The 14,447-nt window shown below is 50.4% G+C and overlaps 1 protein-coding gene across 2 annotated transcripts in view; it reads left to right on the forward strand.

Moving 5' to 3' along the window:
- The window catches only part of ALX3 (ALX homeobox 3), a 28,834-nt gene extending 19,186 nt beyond the window's left edge, over window positions 1-9,648 (forward strand). The window contains exons 3-5 of one of the 2 annotated variants that reach the window (XM_074935964.1): window positions 719-847; window positions 3,896-4,260; window positions 9,593-9,648. In XM_074935964.1, coding sequence (XP_074792065.1) covers window positions 719-847; window positions 3,896-4,213 — 447 coding nt within the window. In that variant the 3' untranslated portion in view covers window positions 4,214-4,260; window positions 9,593-9,648. Of the gene's footprint in view, window positions 1-718; window positions 848-3,895; window positions 4,530-9,592 lie in introns of those variants that run through there. The other variant, XM_074935963.1, reaches the window with a different exon arrangement.
- Window positions 9,649-14,447: the final 4,799 nt, after the last annotated feature.

Below are 14,447 nucleotides of genomic sequence, written 5' to 3' on the forward strand. Positions count from 1 at the left end.
TCTTGCCTGGTGTGGGGCTTGTACAGCCCATCACCAACATCACAATGGAAGGTAACTTTCTGGGGCTAGCTGGTTTCATCTGGGCTAAGGTAAGACTTGGGCTCAATCCTTTTGTCAGGCCATGGGTGGAAATGTGTTTGGTGGTCTTGTACCAACCCCGAATGGGGCTAGAAATGAACCCAGGAGACCACCACGGAATCTAGCGCTCCGAATGGTCTCCATAAATGAGAGCAATAGGGATGGCGCAGTCACGGTGCCAGGAGAGGACCGAGGTGCACTGGAAGATGGAAGCTTGCCCAGTGCTCACCCTGCCAGGGCCTTCATCCCCTCGCCAAAATCACATGCACCATATGGACCCATTTATAGCTCAGATAGGAACCAATGCATGCAAGTACCCCACAGTCCACTGCAGGGTCCCCTAAACCCACTTACCAGACAAAATAAGTTTTGTGCTAATAAAGTGGCAGAGTCTGCTACACCATACCCCATATGCCAGTGGAACCCCGGACACTGCACTGCCCCCTAAGGCCCAGACACATACCAACATAAGCCCCATATTCCTTGGGTGTCTCCAGTCTCCTGCCCCCCGTAAGGTCATGGTAGGTCTAAAGTTGATCATTTTCAGTTGGGTCCCTGCTGGGTCTGACCCTTGGCCATTTCAGTGTCTCTGTGTTGATTGACAGTCTCAGCTCATCTGGGATTTGCACTGTTCCCCCAGGTTTGGTTCCAGAACCGGAGAGCAAAGTGGCGGAAACGGGAACGTTATGGGAAAATCCAGGAGGCGAGAAATCCCTTCGCAGCCACCTACGACATCTCTGCCCTGCCCAGGGCTGAAAACTACCCTCAGGTACTGAGACAGAATCAGGAACAGTGGCCAGACCTCACCCTCATCAGAACGTGCTGCGCCAAATTAGGATTTCACGTCCACGAGCGTAAATCTAGATTAGCTCCACTCAAATCAATGCAGTTACTTCAGATTGACACCATGTAAATGAGAAGACAAGGGGCCCCTAATCTCCCTCATAAAGGGAGAATAATGCAGCAGATCTGAGCGACACCATATTACGCCCCATTTCCAAGCCTTTTGAATGGCTTCACTGGGGAATCTCACACTTCCCCAATATCCCCCTAAGCCCCTGGCCTCACAGACCAGGGATAAACACAGCAGAATAGCCCAACTGGTGCTGCCTTCACATTCACCCTTCATATTTCTAAGACAGCTGGGAGAAATTTTTCCAGATTAAACATTTTTTTCCCCCTGAAAAATCCAGATTTGGGTCGACCAAAACATTTCGCATCGAATTCACCAAATTGTTTCAGTCAGAAACAAACAAACCCTTCAGAAAAAGTCAAAACGTTTCATTTCAACATTTTTGAAATGAAACGTTTTGATGCAAAATGACTTTTTGTTTCCAATTTTACTTTTATGAATTATTTTAACAGGTAAAAAAAACAACAACATCCCCCCACACCTTCAAAATGAAACAAACTGGTTCATTTGACCCCAAATGATTATTTTATTTTTGTTCTTCAGTTCAGCCAACTCACCAGGAACAAACAAAAAAATCATAGTTACTGGCTAAGCTCCATTTTCTAATGCCCTTGGGACACTTCCCTTGTCCCCCAGTGCTCCTGGCCAGAGTCAACTAAAGACAAGCCTGGCCCGTCTCAGAAACTCCATCCCAGATCTTACACTACCCCCTGCACATGCTGGAATAGGACTTTGGGAGTGTGATCATTTCTCTCTGGAGCCCCATACAGCGTGGGCATGATCAATTTCATGAGTGACCCCCTAGCTTTCGAGTGCCAAATGCGTGTATTAAAGCACACCAGAACTCTGGGGCACTGGAAAGACGGTGTTGACTGAGTACTTAAGACCATTTCTACCATTGAATGTCACCCAGTAATTAGTGGACCCTCTAAGATTTCTGCTCTCTGCCCTCTCATTAGGTGCCCGATCACACAAAGATGGTGGGATTTAAGGGCACTCACAGGTTCGGGTCGAATGTTCCAGGGCATTCGGGTCCAATGTTCCAAAAAAAATGTGCAGCTCCGGCATTGGGAGTTATGTAGCAAGGAACCCACCGCTCCTTGCAGTGTTATCCCCAGGGCTCTCCTATGCCCTGGGAACATCAGACCGAAATTGCGTCCTTAAATTACGTAACACCCTTTTTTGCTGATTTTTGAGACCAGCCCAGCCCTTGTAAACATTTTGCAAAACTGAAACAAACGAGCAGAGTTAAGGACCCAGCCACCCCTTACTGTGCGATGTAATTTACGGACAGCCCCTTTTCCCTCCCAACAGTTTATCGATGGAGAATGCCGTTTCCACAACATTTGACATTTTCGACGGGGAAATTTTGTTTTTTGCTGAAATTTTCTGATTTTTGGTTAAGCAAAACTGAAACAAACTATTTGGGGCCAATTCAACTTGAAACAGCATTTCCCTATTGTGGGGCATTGCCTCACGGGAGTTCTAGGTAGAAGGCCTGATGCCCCCATGCTCTCCTATGGGCCAGTTTTCCTGGCCAAATGACATCTTTGTAGAAGGGTCAACTCACTACTGGAGCGCCCCCTCATGGCTGGGCATCGTGTAGTAGTGCTTTTCCCTCTAGCACCTCTGCCGACACTCGCTTTGGTCCTGCAGGGTCTGTCTTCTCGCGACGCTGCCCTCCAGCCAGGTCACGTTTTAATTCCACCCTTTCCAGGGGAACAGAAAGTTCAACACAGAACAGTCCAATGTCATTACAAAAGGCCTTTGGCCCCCAACTCTGGGCCACTTGGTGTATACACCCTTTTCTCAGGGCTTCCAGCAGTCTATATCCCCTTCTCAGGGGCTTCCCCACCTTCCCCAGTGACTGGTGGGGGAAGCCCAGACCCACTTTCTATGCTGGGTTCCAGTCCAGGGACCCTATCCCAGCAGCCAAGGTCTGCTCCTTCAGACTGCTGTCTCCTGGACTTTCGTCCTACTGTAGCGTCTCCCACAACCTCTCTAAATTCACCCTTCATTCAGGGCAGGGTTCTCCTCGGGAATCCCCCAACAAATCCCAAACTTAAACCAACTTCTCAGGCTTGACCTTTCATCCCTCCTAAGTTTCCCTTGCTCAGTTCCTCAGAGGAATGCCTCCCTGGGCTCAACCCCTGGAAGTCCAGATCTCCTGCCCCTTTATCAGGGCTCATCACCAGAGCCTGTTACACCCCTGTGCCTGCTCCATATATCTCTCGGCCTCCTAGCAGACTTCTCTACTCAGAAGGGGATCCCAGGGCCAACTCTTCCCCTCTGGGCTTCCTCCTTGACTCTCCAATCTCTCCACGCTCGAATCCCAGGGAGTGACCGCACAGTTCTTCCCTCTCATAATGCAGCCCCTTCTGATCTGGGCGTCCTCTCTTTAGTTACCACTTAGCTCCATCCCCAGCTGGGCTTCATCTTAAATAAGGCCTGGCCCACCCTGCAGGTGCAGCCAGATGGGTTAACTGGCCTTTGAGGGGGTACACACCCCTGCACAATCTCCCCACTGGTGGAGGGGTATCATGTGAAATGTAGTCCATCCAAGGCATCCAGGAGAGACCGAGGGCCTTCTCAGACCCAAACGGTAACGCCCAAGAGGCAGCGTGCCCCAATGGGAATACAGTTTAATGTTGAATGGACTCATTTTAACACTTGTGACTCGAAATTTCAATGGTCGTTAGGAAAACGGAAACAGAACATTTCGTTTGGGGTCAGTTCAAGATTAAACTGGGATGTTGAACCAGTGGAATTCCCCCTAGGATGGAAATTCCGACTTGCACTCAGCTGCACTCCATCCCCCGCAGCAGGCATGCAGGAGGGACAGCGCGCCCTCCAGACCAGTCAGCAGCTAACCCAGCCTCGTCTGTCTGTTTTCCCTTGTTTCAGCTGCAGAATAACCTGTGGCCGAGCGCCGGATCGGGGAGCCCTGCAGGCCCCTGCCTCATGCCCCCCGAGAGCATCCCTTCCCCCTGCGTGTCTCCATACCCGCATGCCCATGGGAACATTGCCGGATTCATGGGCATCCCTGGTTCTCCCAACCAACACCCCGGGATCAACAACCTGTACTCCATCCACGGCTTCCCCCCTTCCCTCGGCAGCCACGGCTTTGAGCCCCCGCCGGACAATGACTACAAGTCCCCGGGCCTGGTCACGCTGAGAGTAAAATCCAAAGAGCCTGCCAGCCTGCTTAACTGGACCACGTGATCACCCTGGGAGGAGCTGGGCTGAGGACACAACCCACCCAGCAGGTGGTAGGCAGCTCTTTGAAGCCAACTTTCCACACGGGGTAGAGAGAGCTCCCAGTCTGTGCTTTTCCCTTCCCTTCAGCCTCCCTGCACTCCAGGCCCAGCAGCTGGCACCTCAGACAGGATCCTAGGGCTGATGCGAACTGAGGAGCGCAGCGGCCATCTTCCTCCTTGTCTTGGCACTGAGGTGTTGGAGTCAGCCCCCCGGAGATTTATACAGAGGCTGGAAAGCTCTTATTCCAACTCTGATTCCCTCCTTCCAGAATCCCTCAGGCTTGCTCTGCAATGGGACTTTTTTGCCCCACGCTTCCCACCCGGGCTGCCTCCAGGGGGAGCCAAAAGCAGTGGTAGCAACTGCAGGAGCCCTAGTGTAGACAAGACCTTATCACCGTGTTGTGTAGACAGTCTCTGTTAGGGTAAAATGCCAGTGGGCCGGAGAGCCCTACCTGCGCTGTGGCCATCATTGGTGGGGCTGAGACATTGTAGGGGGTGGAAATATCCAGTGCAGACCCACACACGCATCTGCAGGGAAAAAGGACCAGGAATGGCACAGTCAGCTGCCCCCTTAGTTCTCACCCAACCCAATGTCCCCTTCTCCTGAGTGGGAGAAGCCACCGGAGATTCTCCTCCCATAATCCACTGCACCATGACGCTTCTGCAAAGCCCTGACTCCCCTCCGGCAAGCGCTTCCATGGGCAGGGACAGGGTGGGGAAGGAGAGAGGCAAGAGCTGATGGGGTGGGGGCGGTGATGATCCCCCATTTACCATGGAACGCTGGAGTCTGCTGCTATTCACATTTACTGAGCTGTGCTCTGCTACCTGCCCCTGGTCTTAGCGAGAGGGGAAGGGGGGTCCCAAGTATAACCTCACCGAAGGCCCCCACAAAAATACATCCAGCCCAGGAAGGAGAGGAGGGGAGCCGAGCCTCGTCCTGTGTGGATGGGGGATTTGCTCCCAAACTGCAGCTGCTTTAGATGGAGATTTCTTAGTAGAATGGTTTCCCTTTGGTCTGAGCCATTAGCCAGCACCTGAGGCCTTGCTGGGTAAGGGTCGTTTCCAATAGGAGGAAAAATTGATGCTACGAGCCAGGTATATTCTTTGGTGCAATCCTGGTGGTTTACTAAGAATGCACAGAGCCCTCTTCTCCTGAACACTGCAGGAACAAACAGCAGCAGGGGCAGGCAATGTTCCTTGCTCAGAATTTCCACACCTGCCCCTCCAGCCAGCACTCTGCCCAAAAGCTGTCCTCTCTCTTGGCTTCCTCCCAGGGCCACACTCCTATGGCGCCTCTCGCGGTCTGCTCACCTGCTCCCTCCTTTCTCATTCCTTTCACTCATGTACAGCGGTCACCAACATCAATGTCCCAGCCCCCGTGCTTGCAACCAGGCTTCAGGAACACCCCTCTGCCGTGTGGCTTAGCTCAGGCCTCGCCATGCTGGTCAGTGCCTTAAGCAGTGGCTTCTGTTGCTTCAACTCCCACTAAACAAAGGGTATTTAATTGCTCCCTCTGTTAGTCTGAACAAAAGGTAGCTGCATGCCCCTGGGCTTCGAGGAGGCAGCCACTGAGGCAACAATAATAAAAATGCAGTGGGAAATCTAAGGGTGTGTCTACACTCCATCCGCTCCAAGGGCAGAGGTACAGTAGCACCAGAACGTAGACACTTCCTCCATCCGTGCTGAAGTAGTCAATCTACCGGCCTGCGAGGCAGTAGCTAGGTTGACAGCAGAATCCTTCCATCGACCTAGCTGTGTCGACACTGGGGGTTTAGGGGAACTTCACGGCATCAGGGCATGAACTATGTCACTACCCTGAGAGACGCAGCTAGGTCGACCTAAGTTTTATGTGTAGCCAAGGCCTAAAACAACCCACTGGGAGGGAAAATGCTAGCATGGTGCATTGGTTACTGCAGGTGCCTTCTAGGCGGTTCCTGCAACGCCAGTAAGATTCACCCCACTGGGGACACTTCACTGTGTTATCAGAGCAGGAGCCGTTCTCATGTCTGGAGCAGTTTGCAGCCACCACCCTCGGAAGGGACTTCCCAGAAACCATCCCCAGCTAATCATCCGTCCGCAGGGGGAGCCAACAGCTTTGAAGCAGGCTCAGCGGAACAACTGCAGAGACAGCCTGTCAAAGCACAGACCCGAACTACAGAAGTTCAGAAAAGTCTGGTTCCTTTACAGAGAGAAGAACTGGGTTCGAGGTTCTAGCACAGTGATGGGGACAGGGCACGGTTTAGTTCTAGATTACAAGCCCAGAAGGGTCCATTATCTATTCTAGATCATTTGGTTTGACCTCCTGAATAACGCAGTCATCGACTCCTGGCACAGCCAGGGACTCACTGTGTGGTCTTGGGTAAGTCACTTAAAGGTAACCTTCAAAAAGGCAAAATGAGTTTCAGCCTTTTATGCTTTTTGTGAGGGGTTTTGATCTAACGGGGGGGGGGGGGTTAAATTACCCCCCCGCCAGTCTCTACTTTTTTTTTGGTTTACTAGAGCTCATCAAAAAAAATTTAGTTTACGATTGTTTCACAGGAAAATGGCTTTTTTATTGAAACTGAAAAAAGTTCCAAAAATGTGTGACAACAAATGTTTTAGTCAAAAATTTTCATGGGGAAAAAATTCATTTCCAGCCCAATTCTTTACATGAGAAGTATCAGAAATGCCAAGTTTTACTGGGGGTCTCCTTGGAATACTCAGAGATTAGGCTGGAAGCTCTCTCAGCCCTTAATTCTGAATCTTTCACAAGAGTTTTCTCCCAACTGTTTCTTAGATGTTTGGGGTAAACATGTATCACTAAAAACACAAACAATGTTCATCACTCCTTTGCTCACTTAGAATTCATAGGTTCCAAGGACAGATAATCTAGTCTGACCTCCTATATAACTAGAGGCTAGAGAACTTCCTCAGAATAATGCCCAGAGCAGATCTTCTAGAAAAATATCCAGTCTTTATTTAAAAATTGTCTGATGAAGAATCCACCATGACCCTTGGTAAGTTATTCCAATGATACATTTTTAACACTGAGAGAAAGGAATGCCTTATCTCCAGCCTGAATTTGTCTACCTTCAACTTCCAGGCGTTGGATCATGTTAGACCTTTCTCTGCTTGATTGAAGAGCCCATTATTAAATATCCGCCCCCTCCCCCCACCTCCATGTAGGTGCTTATAAACTGTCATCAAGTCAGCCCTTAACCTTCTCTTCGTTAAGCTAAACAGATGGAGCTCTTTGAGTCTATCACTATTAGGCAGGTTTTCTAATCCTTTAATAATTCTCATGGCTCTTCTCTGAACCGTCTCCAATTTATCAACATCCTTCTTGAATTGTGGACACCAGAACTGGACACAGGATTCCTCAGTGGTTGCACCAGTGCCAAATACGGAAGTAAAATCACCTCTCTGCTCCTGCTCAAGATTCCCCTCTTTACACATCCCAGGATGGCATTCACCGTTTTGGCCACAGCATCACACTGGGCGCTCATGTTCACCACGACCCCCAAATCTTTTTCAGAGTCACTGCTTCCCAGGGTAGACCCCCCCCACATCCTATATCTATGGCCTACATTCTTTGTTCCTAGATGGATACATTTACCTTTAGCCACATTAAAACTCATATTGTTTGCTTGTTTGTTCCCAGCTTACCAAATGATCCAGGTCTCTCTGTATCAGTGACCTGTCCACTTCCTTATTTACCACTCCCCCAATTTTTGTGTCATCTGCAAACACGATCAGTGATGATTTATCGATGACCTAGAAGAAAACATAAGAAGCGTTAAATCGCATCGCGAAAACAATTGATCCCTGCGGGGCCCCACTACAAACACATCTGTTCAACAATCATTCACCATTTGGGGTTACATTTGAGACCTATCAGTTAGCCAGTTTTTAACCTGTTTAATGTGTGCCATGTTAATTTTATGCATGCTGTGTTGTTGTTGTCATGTCGGTCCCAGGATATTAGAAAGACAAGGTGGGTGAGATCATATCTTTTATTGGTGAGACCAACTGAAGTTGGTCCAATAAGAGATATTACCTCACCCACCTTGTCTCATATTAATTTTATATCTTTTTAGTTGTTCTGTGGTACCAAGTCAAATGCCTTACAGAACTCTCATATATGAGATCAACACTATTACCTTTATCAACCAAACCTGTAATCTCATCCAAAGGAGATATTTGCATTAATTATATTACCCTGCTTTAATTTTTTATTAATCGAGTCCCATTTCAGTGACTTCATTATTTTGCCCAGGATCTATGTCATGCTAATATGCCTATAACTATCCAGCTCATCCCGTTTACCCTTTAAAAAAAATTGGTACAACATTAAAGCTCTCTTCCCATCTTCTGGAACTTCCCCAAAATTTATTGAAAATCAACACTAACAGTCCTGCAAGCTCCTCAGCCAGCTCTTTTAAAATTCTTGGATGCAAGTTATCTGGGCCTGCGGATTTAAAAATATCTAATTTTAATCGCGGTTGTTTAGCAGCCTTATGAGATACGAGTGGAATGGAAAAAGTGTTATCATGTGATATGGCTACATCATCTCTTTTTTTTCTCAAATACAGAACAGAAATATTTATTAAACACTTCTGTCTTTTCTGATAATCAGATTTCTCTCCCTTGTTACCCGTGATGACATGTCACCACCAGTTCTCTAATCATCCAGGGAGACTTCCAGGAAAAACAGGGAAATGTAAACAAAGCAACCGCTCTCCCCTTTTTAGGGAGCCTTCCAGGCTTCTTTATAAAGAAAGAAGCAAAAAGCAGGCACAAACCTAATGTATTTCTCCTTTAACCTCAACATACCTCAGTTCCCCAATCTATAAAATAGGGAAAACAAAGCTGTCACAAGGGTTAATAAATATTGGTAAAGTTATCATTAATAATAATGGTTTATATTACAGTAGCACCTCAAGGCTCAGGATAAGATCTGGGCCCAATTGTGCTAGGCACTGCCCATAGTGAGAGACACCCTCTTGCCCCCTAAAGGAAGTTTTATTGTTGCCATGTTGTGGTACCGAGACCTTATGGTTGGAATTTTCAGTGGGACCTAAGGGAGTTAGGGACCTAAAGACCATTGATTTTCACTGGGAGTGGGGCTACTTTTTTTCTTTAAATCCCTTTGAAAAGCCCATCCTAAATGACTTACCCAAGGCCACTTAGGGAGTCTGGGATGTAAACCCAGCCCTCTTGCGTACAGACCCCGGGCACTATCCACAAACCCAAGCTGCCTTTCCAGAAAGTGCTTTGAGATCCTCCGATGGAACCGGCTGGTGCAAGTCACACTATTATCCTGCTGTGGGTTTTGTAATTGTTGGTGCCTGTGTGTTCTTGACAGGATTGAAACATCCCCTGGGAAGCCATTCTCGTGGCACTTCCAGCCCATCCCAAACCAGAGAGCACTAAAGAACTTGTGAGAACACCCGATGCTAATAGTTTCTGAGCGCAGACACATCTGGGGAGCTGGGAGGAACAGCTGAACTCTCAGAGGCTTATTACCTGTGCTGGAAAATTCAGAGCTGGCTCAGGCCTGCCTCATGGATGTGGGAGCTCGAGCTCCCAAGCAGCAGAAGACGAAGAAAAGCATCTCAACCAATTCTGTCCCCTCCAAACCCTTGAGGCGGCAGAAGGAGGCACAGACCCTGCACGGAGATGCACGCAGGCAGACCCTCCGTAGGTGCAAGGACCTGCTGCCTGGGAGCATCTCATTGCAAGACTGGAGTCTCGGTCTGGGAATCTCCTCAGAGGAGGCATCCTTATGCCATTTTTAGTGCTTCCTCTGCTTCCGGTCAGGTCAGGAATCACAGCACAAACAGCCTTTGTGGCCACAGTCCAGCCCCGCTCTTCCAGGCTGCATGAAACTGACAAAAAGCAGTGGAGGAGATAGTCAGTCAAACTCTTTGGAACTTCTGGAGAGGTTTGGTTTGGATTTGGGGCAAAGGTTCTGGCAGATCTTCGGCGGGAAAGCGCAGACCAGCATTCAGGAATGGGAATCAGGACTCCTGGGTTCTGCCGCTGTCTTGTTGTGTGGCCTGGTCACTGCTCTGTGCCTCGTTTTCCCCACTTGGCCAGGGGGATCGTGACAATGTCCTACCTCCACTGGGGGGCTGGGAGGGTTATTTTGCCAATAAGTGTCTAATATTATCATTGCATCCAAATCAGTTTGCCAGCCCCTCTGTTCCTCAGTGTAACCTGAATCATGCTGAGCTTGGGAACCTTCTGAGCCCATTCTTGCTTTGAAAAAAACCCTTGGTCTTCTGGATTTATTGATTTCCCATTCCCTGCTGGTTCTCTGATCCAGAAATTGAGAAGGATCCAGGCCATGACACATGGCCCTGGATTCCAGCTCCCAATTTCCAACCCCAGAAGTTTGGGCATGCTCAGGCCCAGATGTTTGGTGGGAGTTCACCTCTACCTGGGAGCACCAGGGTACTGACCAAAGAGAGACCCTTCCAGCTCGACAGAGCGGTCTCTGTGAGATTATATCAAATGTGGGCGTGCCATGCCGGAAGTATGTCGACACTAGAAATGCTACAGCAGTGTTGCGGGAGTGCAGACACTACAGGAATGGGAGAGGTCTCCTGCCGCTGTAGTAAATCCACCTCTCTGAGAGGCAGGCGCCGGATTCTTCCATTCACCTAGCGCAGTCTGAGTGGGGGCGTACATTGGCTTAACTGCATCTCTCAGGATGTGTGTGAATTTTTCACACCCCTGAGCAATGTAGTTAGGTCAACTTAAGTTTTAGGTGTAGACCAGGCCTCCGAGGAATCTCAGGAAACAAGCCAGAAGGAGAGCTCTCAACGACACAGAGTCCTCCTATATACTGGTCTATAGAATGCTCCTTACAGAAGGCAGCAAAATTCTCTAAACAGGAGCCCTCTTATAGAGACTGTACATGTCCTATATTGGGGGATAGCTCAGTGGTTTGAGCATTGGCCTGCTAAACCCAAGGTTGTGAGTTCAATCCTTGAGGAGGCCATTTAGGGATGGGGGGAAAAATTGGGGATTGATCCTGCTTTGAGCAGAGGGTGGGACTAGATGACCTCCTGAGGTCCCTTCCAACCCTGATATTCTATGACAGTTCTAGTTTCTATAGGGGAGGCCAATACAGGAGCCCCCCAACTATGGATAGGCATACTGTCTGTGCTGGAAATCCATATAGGAGAGCCCACATAAGAAAGACTATGCTGGAGATGGTCATATTCTGCAAAGAAGACAGCCAAAAATCTCAATACTGGAGATTCAATTTGGTAGATACAACAGATCCCATAAAGGAAACCTCAGATGGGAGCTGCTGGCTTTACTGTCTATACAGGTCTGTGTCTTTTACTCTTCAGACAACAAACATAATACGAAGACAGAGCACAAGCCCAGCTGGGTCCCAAATAACCATGTTTCCTAATTGTACACACATAGGCAAGGCCTGCCTCCGGCCACACCACTGCTCTGGCTGGCTTCTGCAGGCTTCTCAACACAAAACATGGTGAGCACCACTAAACAGGCATACAAATTATTCCGAAACATGCTGCCCTATTCCTGCGCCCTACAAGAGGAGACCTCCCCCATAGGGCACCCCAGCGTGGCTACAGACACGCTTTGTATGAGGGAGACTGCCATGCACTCTAGACACTCTCCCATATCGGAGACCCAAACTGGAGATGGCTGTGTTCTCCTTACAGGAGATCCCCTACTTTGCAAACTGGAAGTCTCTCACCATGGAAACAGGCCTAGCAGCACCAAAGCAAGCAGAGAAATCCCCTCTCCCCACAGCAAGGGTATTAAAACCCTCTGGTAACCTCAAGGCTGGTGCATCCTAGCACTTGCCCAAAGTTTTAGACAATAGATGGCAGCAACCCCACCCCCCCAGAGGTGGGGCCTGGAATCCAAATCCCCCCCCGGCACTGGCTCGTCCGCTGCACGCCCGTTTTGGACTGATACATCTGCAAAGATTTTGCGATTCATTTGTAAACGATAAAACACATTTCCAATGAGATCTTTATGGCTCCTGCGGTGCTATAAAGGCAGCCAGCAGCGCTCGATCGCCCCACAGCTGGGGAACGTTTCTGAGCGAGACGGAGATCAGGGCGCAGGGTTTCCAGGGCGTGATGAAGTGCTCGGCTTCTCCTGACACCTCATCTAGAGGAGGCCTCTGCGTTCACACTCAGCCGCTCCCGGCGCCCGGCTCCCTTTGCGGGCGCACGCTCAGCCAGGCCGGCCTTGTCGTCGCCGGTGAAAAACGGGCCCCGCGAGTCTCCAGCCGTGCAGCTCCGCAGACGGCGGCGGAGGTGTCGACGGGGCAGGCGTTTGTAGAGGACGTGGGGTTTCTGCCACAGCCCTGTCTGCCTAGACGCAGCTTGAGAGTGTCTGTCCCACTGCGTCTAGCCCTTCGCGGATCACCCCGTCATAGCGTTGAAGGCCAAAGGGCCCACCAGATCTCCTAGTCTGATCGCCTGTAAATCGCAGCCGCCACCACCGCCCAGTGCCCACACACTAACCCCAACGGCCGAAACTAGACCAGAAAGCATCACAGCCCTCAGGAGACTAACCTCTTCCGTGCCGCAGGGAGAGCATAGGAGGGACCGAGGTGCACCAGTGGCCCCCCCTCCCCCACAATGGCAGGGAATTGATGAAGTGAGAGAGACCCAGATAATCCCGGCGTGTGACACACGCTGCAGAGGAAGGCGAGACCTCGCCCCAACCCAAGGTCACCGCCAATCTGAAAATTCCTTCCCCGCCCTGCATACGGCTCCAATTTATGTCGCCCGCCCCCCAGCGTCTCCTGGGTCCACCCTGCACTCTGAGCACAATGAGGAAGAGGCATGTCCTGGCTTGGCTTGGGGCGGGGTCACACTGCGGAGGGATGGTGCCGGGGCCTCATACCGCGGGAGCCCGTTACCGACACGGCATGAAGGTGGAGGGGAAAACACAGCCTCAGAGAGGGCGTCCCAACTAGAGTGGGATGAACCCCTCCTTTGGGGCTGGTGAATTGCCCGGCCTGCTGATGCTGATCTCTGCAATGTGCTTGCTGTTCCCTGGATCAGGCAAGTAACACTCCTCCTGCCACAGGGGTTTGGAAGCCGTGCTGTACAGCGGGGCACCCGCATTCCCTGCTGGTGTGTCTGTTCCCTGATCGCACGGCGCCTGAAGAGCTGTCAAGCTGCCGGTGGAAATACTCCTGCTGGTACGTCCCTCGTGAATTCTAGTGCCAACGCTTCCTTTGTGGAAACCGGCAGGCGCATGCCTGCCAGCTCTCACAAGCACTTTCCATGCACTTTCTCAGAGGGCCTGGGACAGCCATCTGTGGACACACGCACGGAAAATAAAGCAAAGGAACTGACGCAAACAAGGCTGTTTTATCTGAGGGAATGTTCCTGGGGGCTGCTCTGCGCCACTCACCCAGCTCTGATCCTGGCTGACTTGTTTCACAGCATTGTGTGTTCCACACAAATGCTGGATCCGCTTTGGATCTAGAAGAGACTGTGGAGCAGAGATGGGGAGAGGGGCACTGTCTCATGAAACCCACGGGGCTACAGTGGGGCTCCACTGAGTCCCACCAGCTGAGGGTCTGGCCTTCAGTCCCTTTCCCTGCTTTAGGGTCCCTATCTATGGCAGCCCAGCTCGTCAGGGGTCCTCTGACCACATCCCACAGGGCAGCCTGACCCTTAGCTAGAGAGAGGAGCGCAGGTTGTGTTGAATGGAGTCACCACGCAAAGCACCAGGGGGATCAGTTACAGCGGAGAGGAACTGGTGAACTCTGATCTAGCTCCCAGAATATTATTTGGAAGGCGGATAACACCTCACGCTGCACCAGGCTCCCCCATCACCCTGCCCCCCAGGACACACACCAGAGGAGCCTTTCCCTTTAAACTTCATGCTTGCTAGAGTGTCCCTGTTCCCATCCAGCACCTCTTCACAGAACCAAATCCCACCGTAAAACAGCTCCGCCCCGTCCCTGCCCAGTGGGGCACATCAAACCCTTTCAATCCATGGCAACCCCGATAAAATACAGCTCCATCCCCTGCTGCTTTTTACCCAGCCATTACCTGTATTACGGTAGCACCTAGAGTACTCGGCTGCAATCAGGGCTCCATTGCGCTAGGCGCTGTACATACATATGCTCTCATAGCACACACAGTGACAGTCCCTGTCCCTGCTTGCAATCTAAACAGATAAAGGCACTGCTGCTATCCACA

The sequence above is a fragment of the Natator depressus genome, chromosome 21 (genome assembly GCF_965152275.1).
Source record: "Natator depressus isolate rNatDep1 chromosome 21, rNatDep2.hap1, whole genome shotgun sequence".
NCBI classification, from domain to species: domain Eukaryota; kingdom Metazoa; phylum Chordata; order Testudines; family Cheloniidae; genus Natator; species Natator depressus.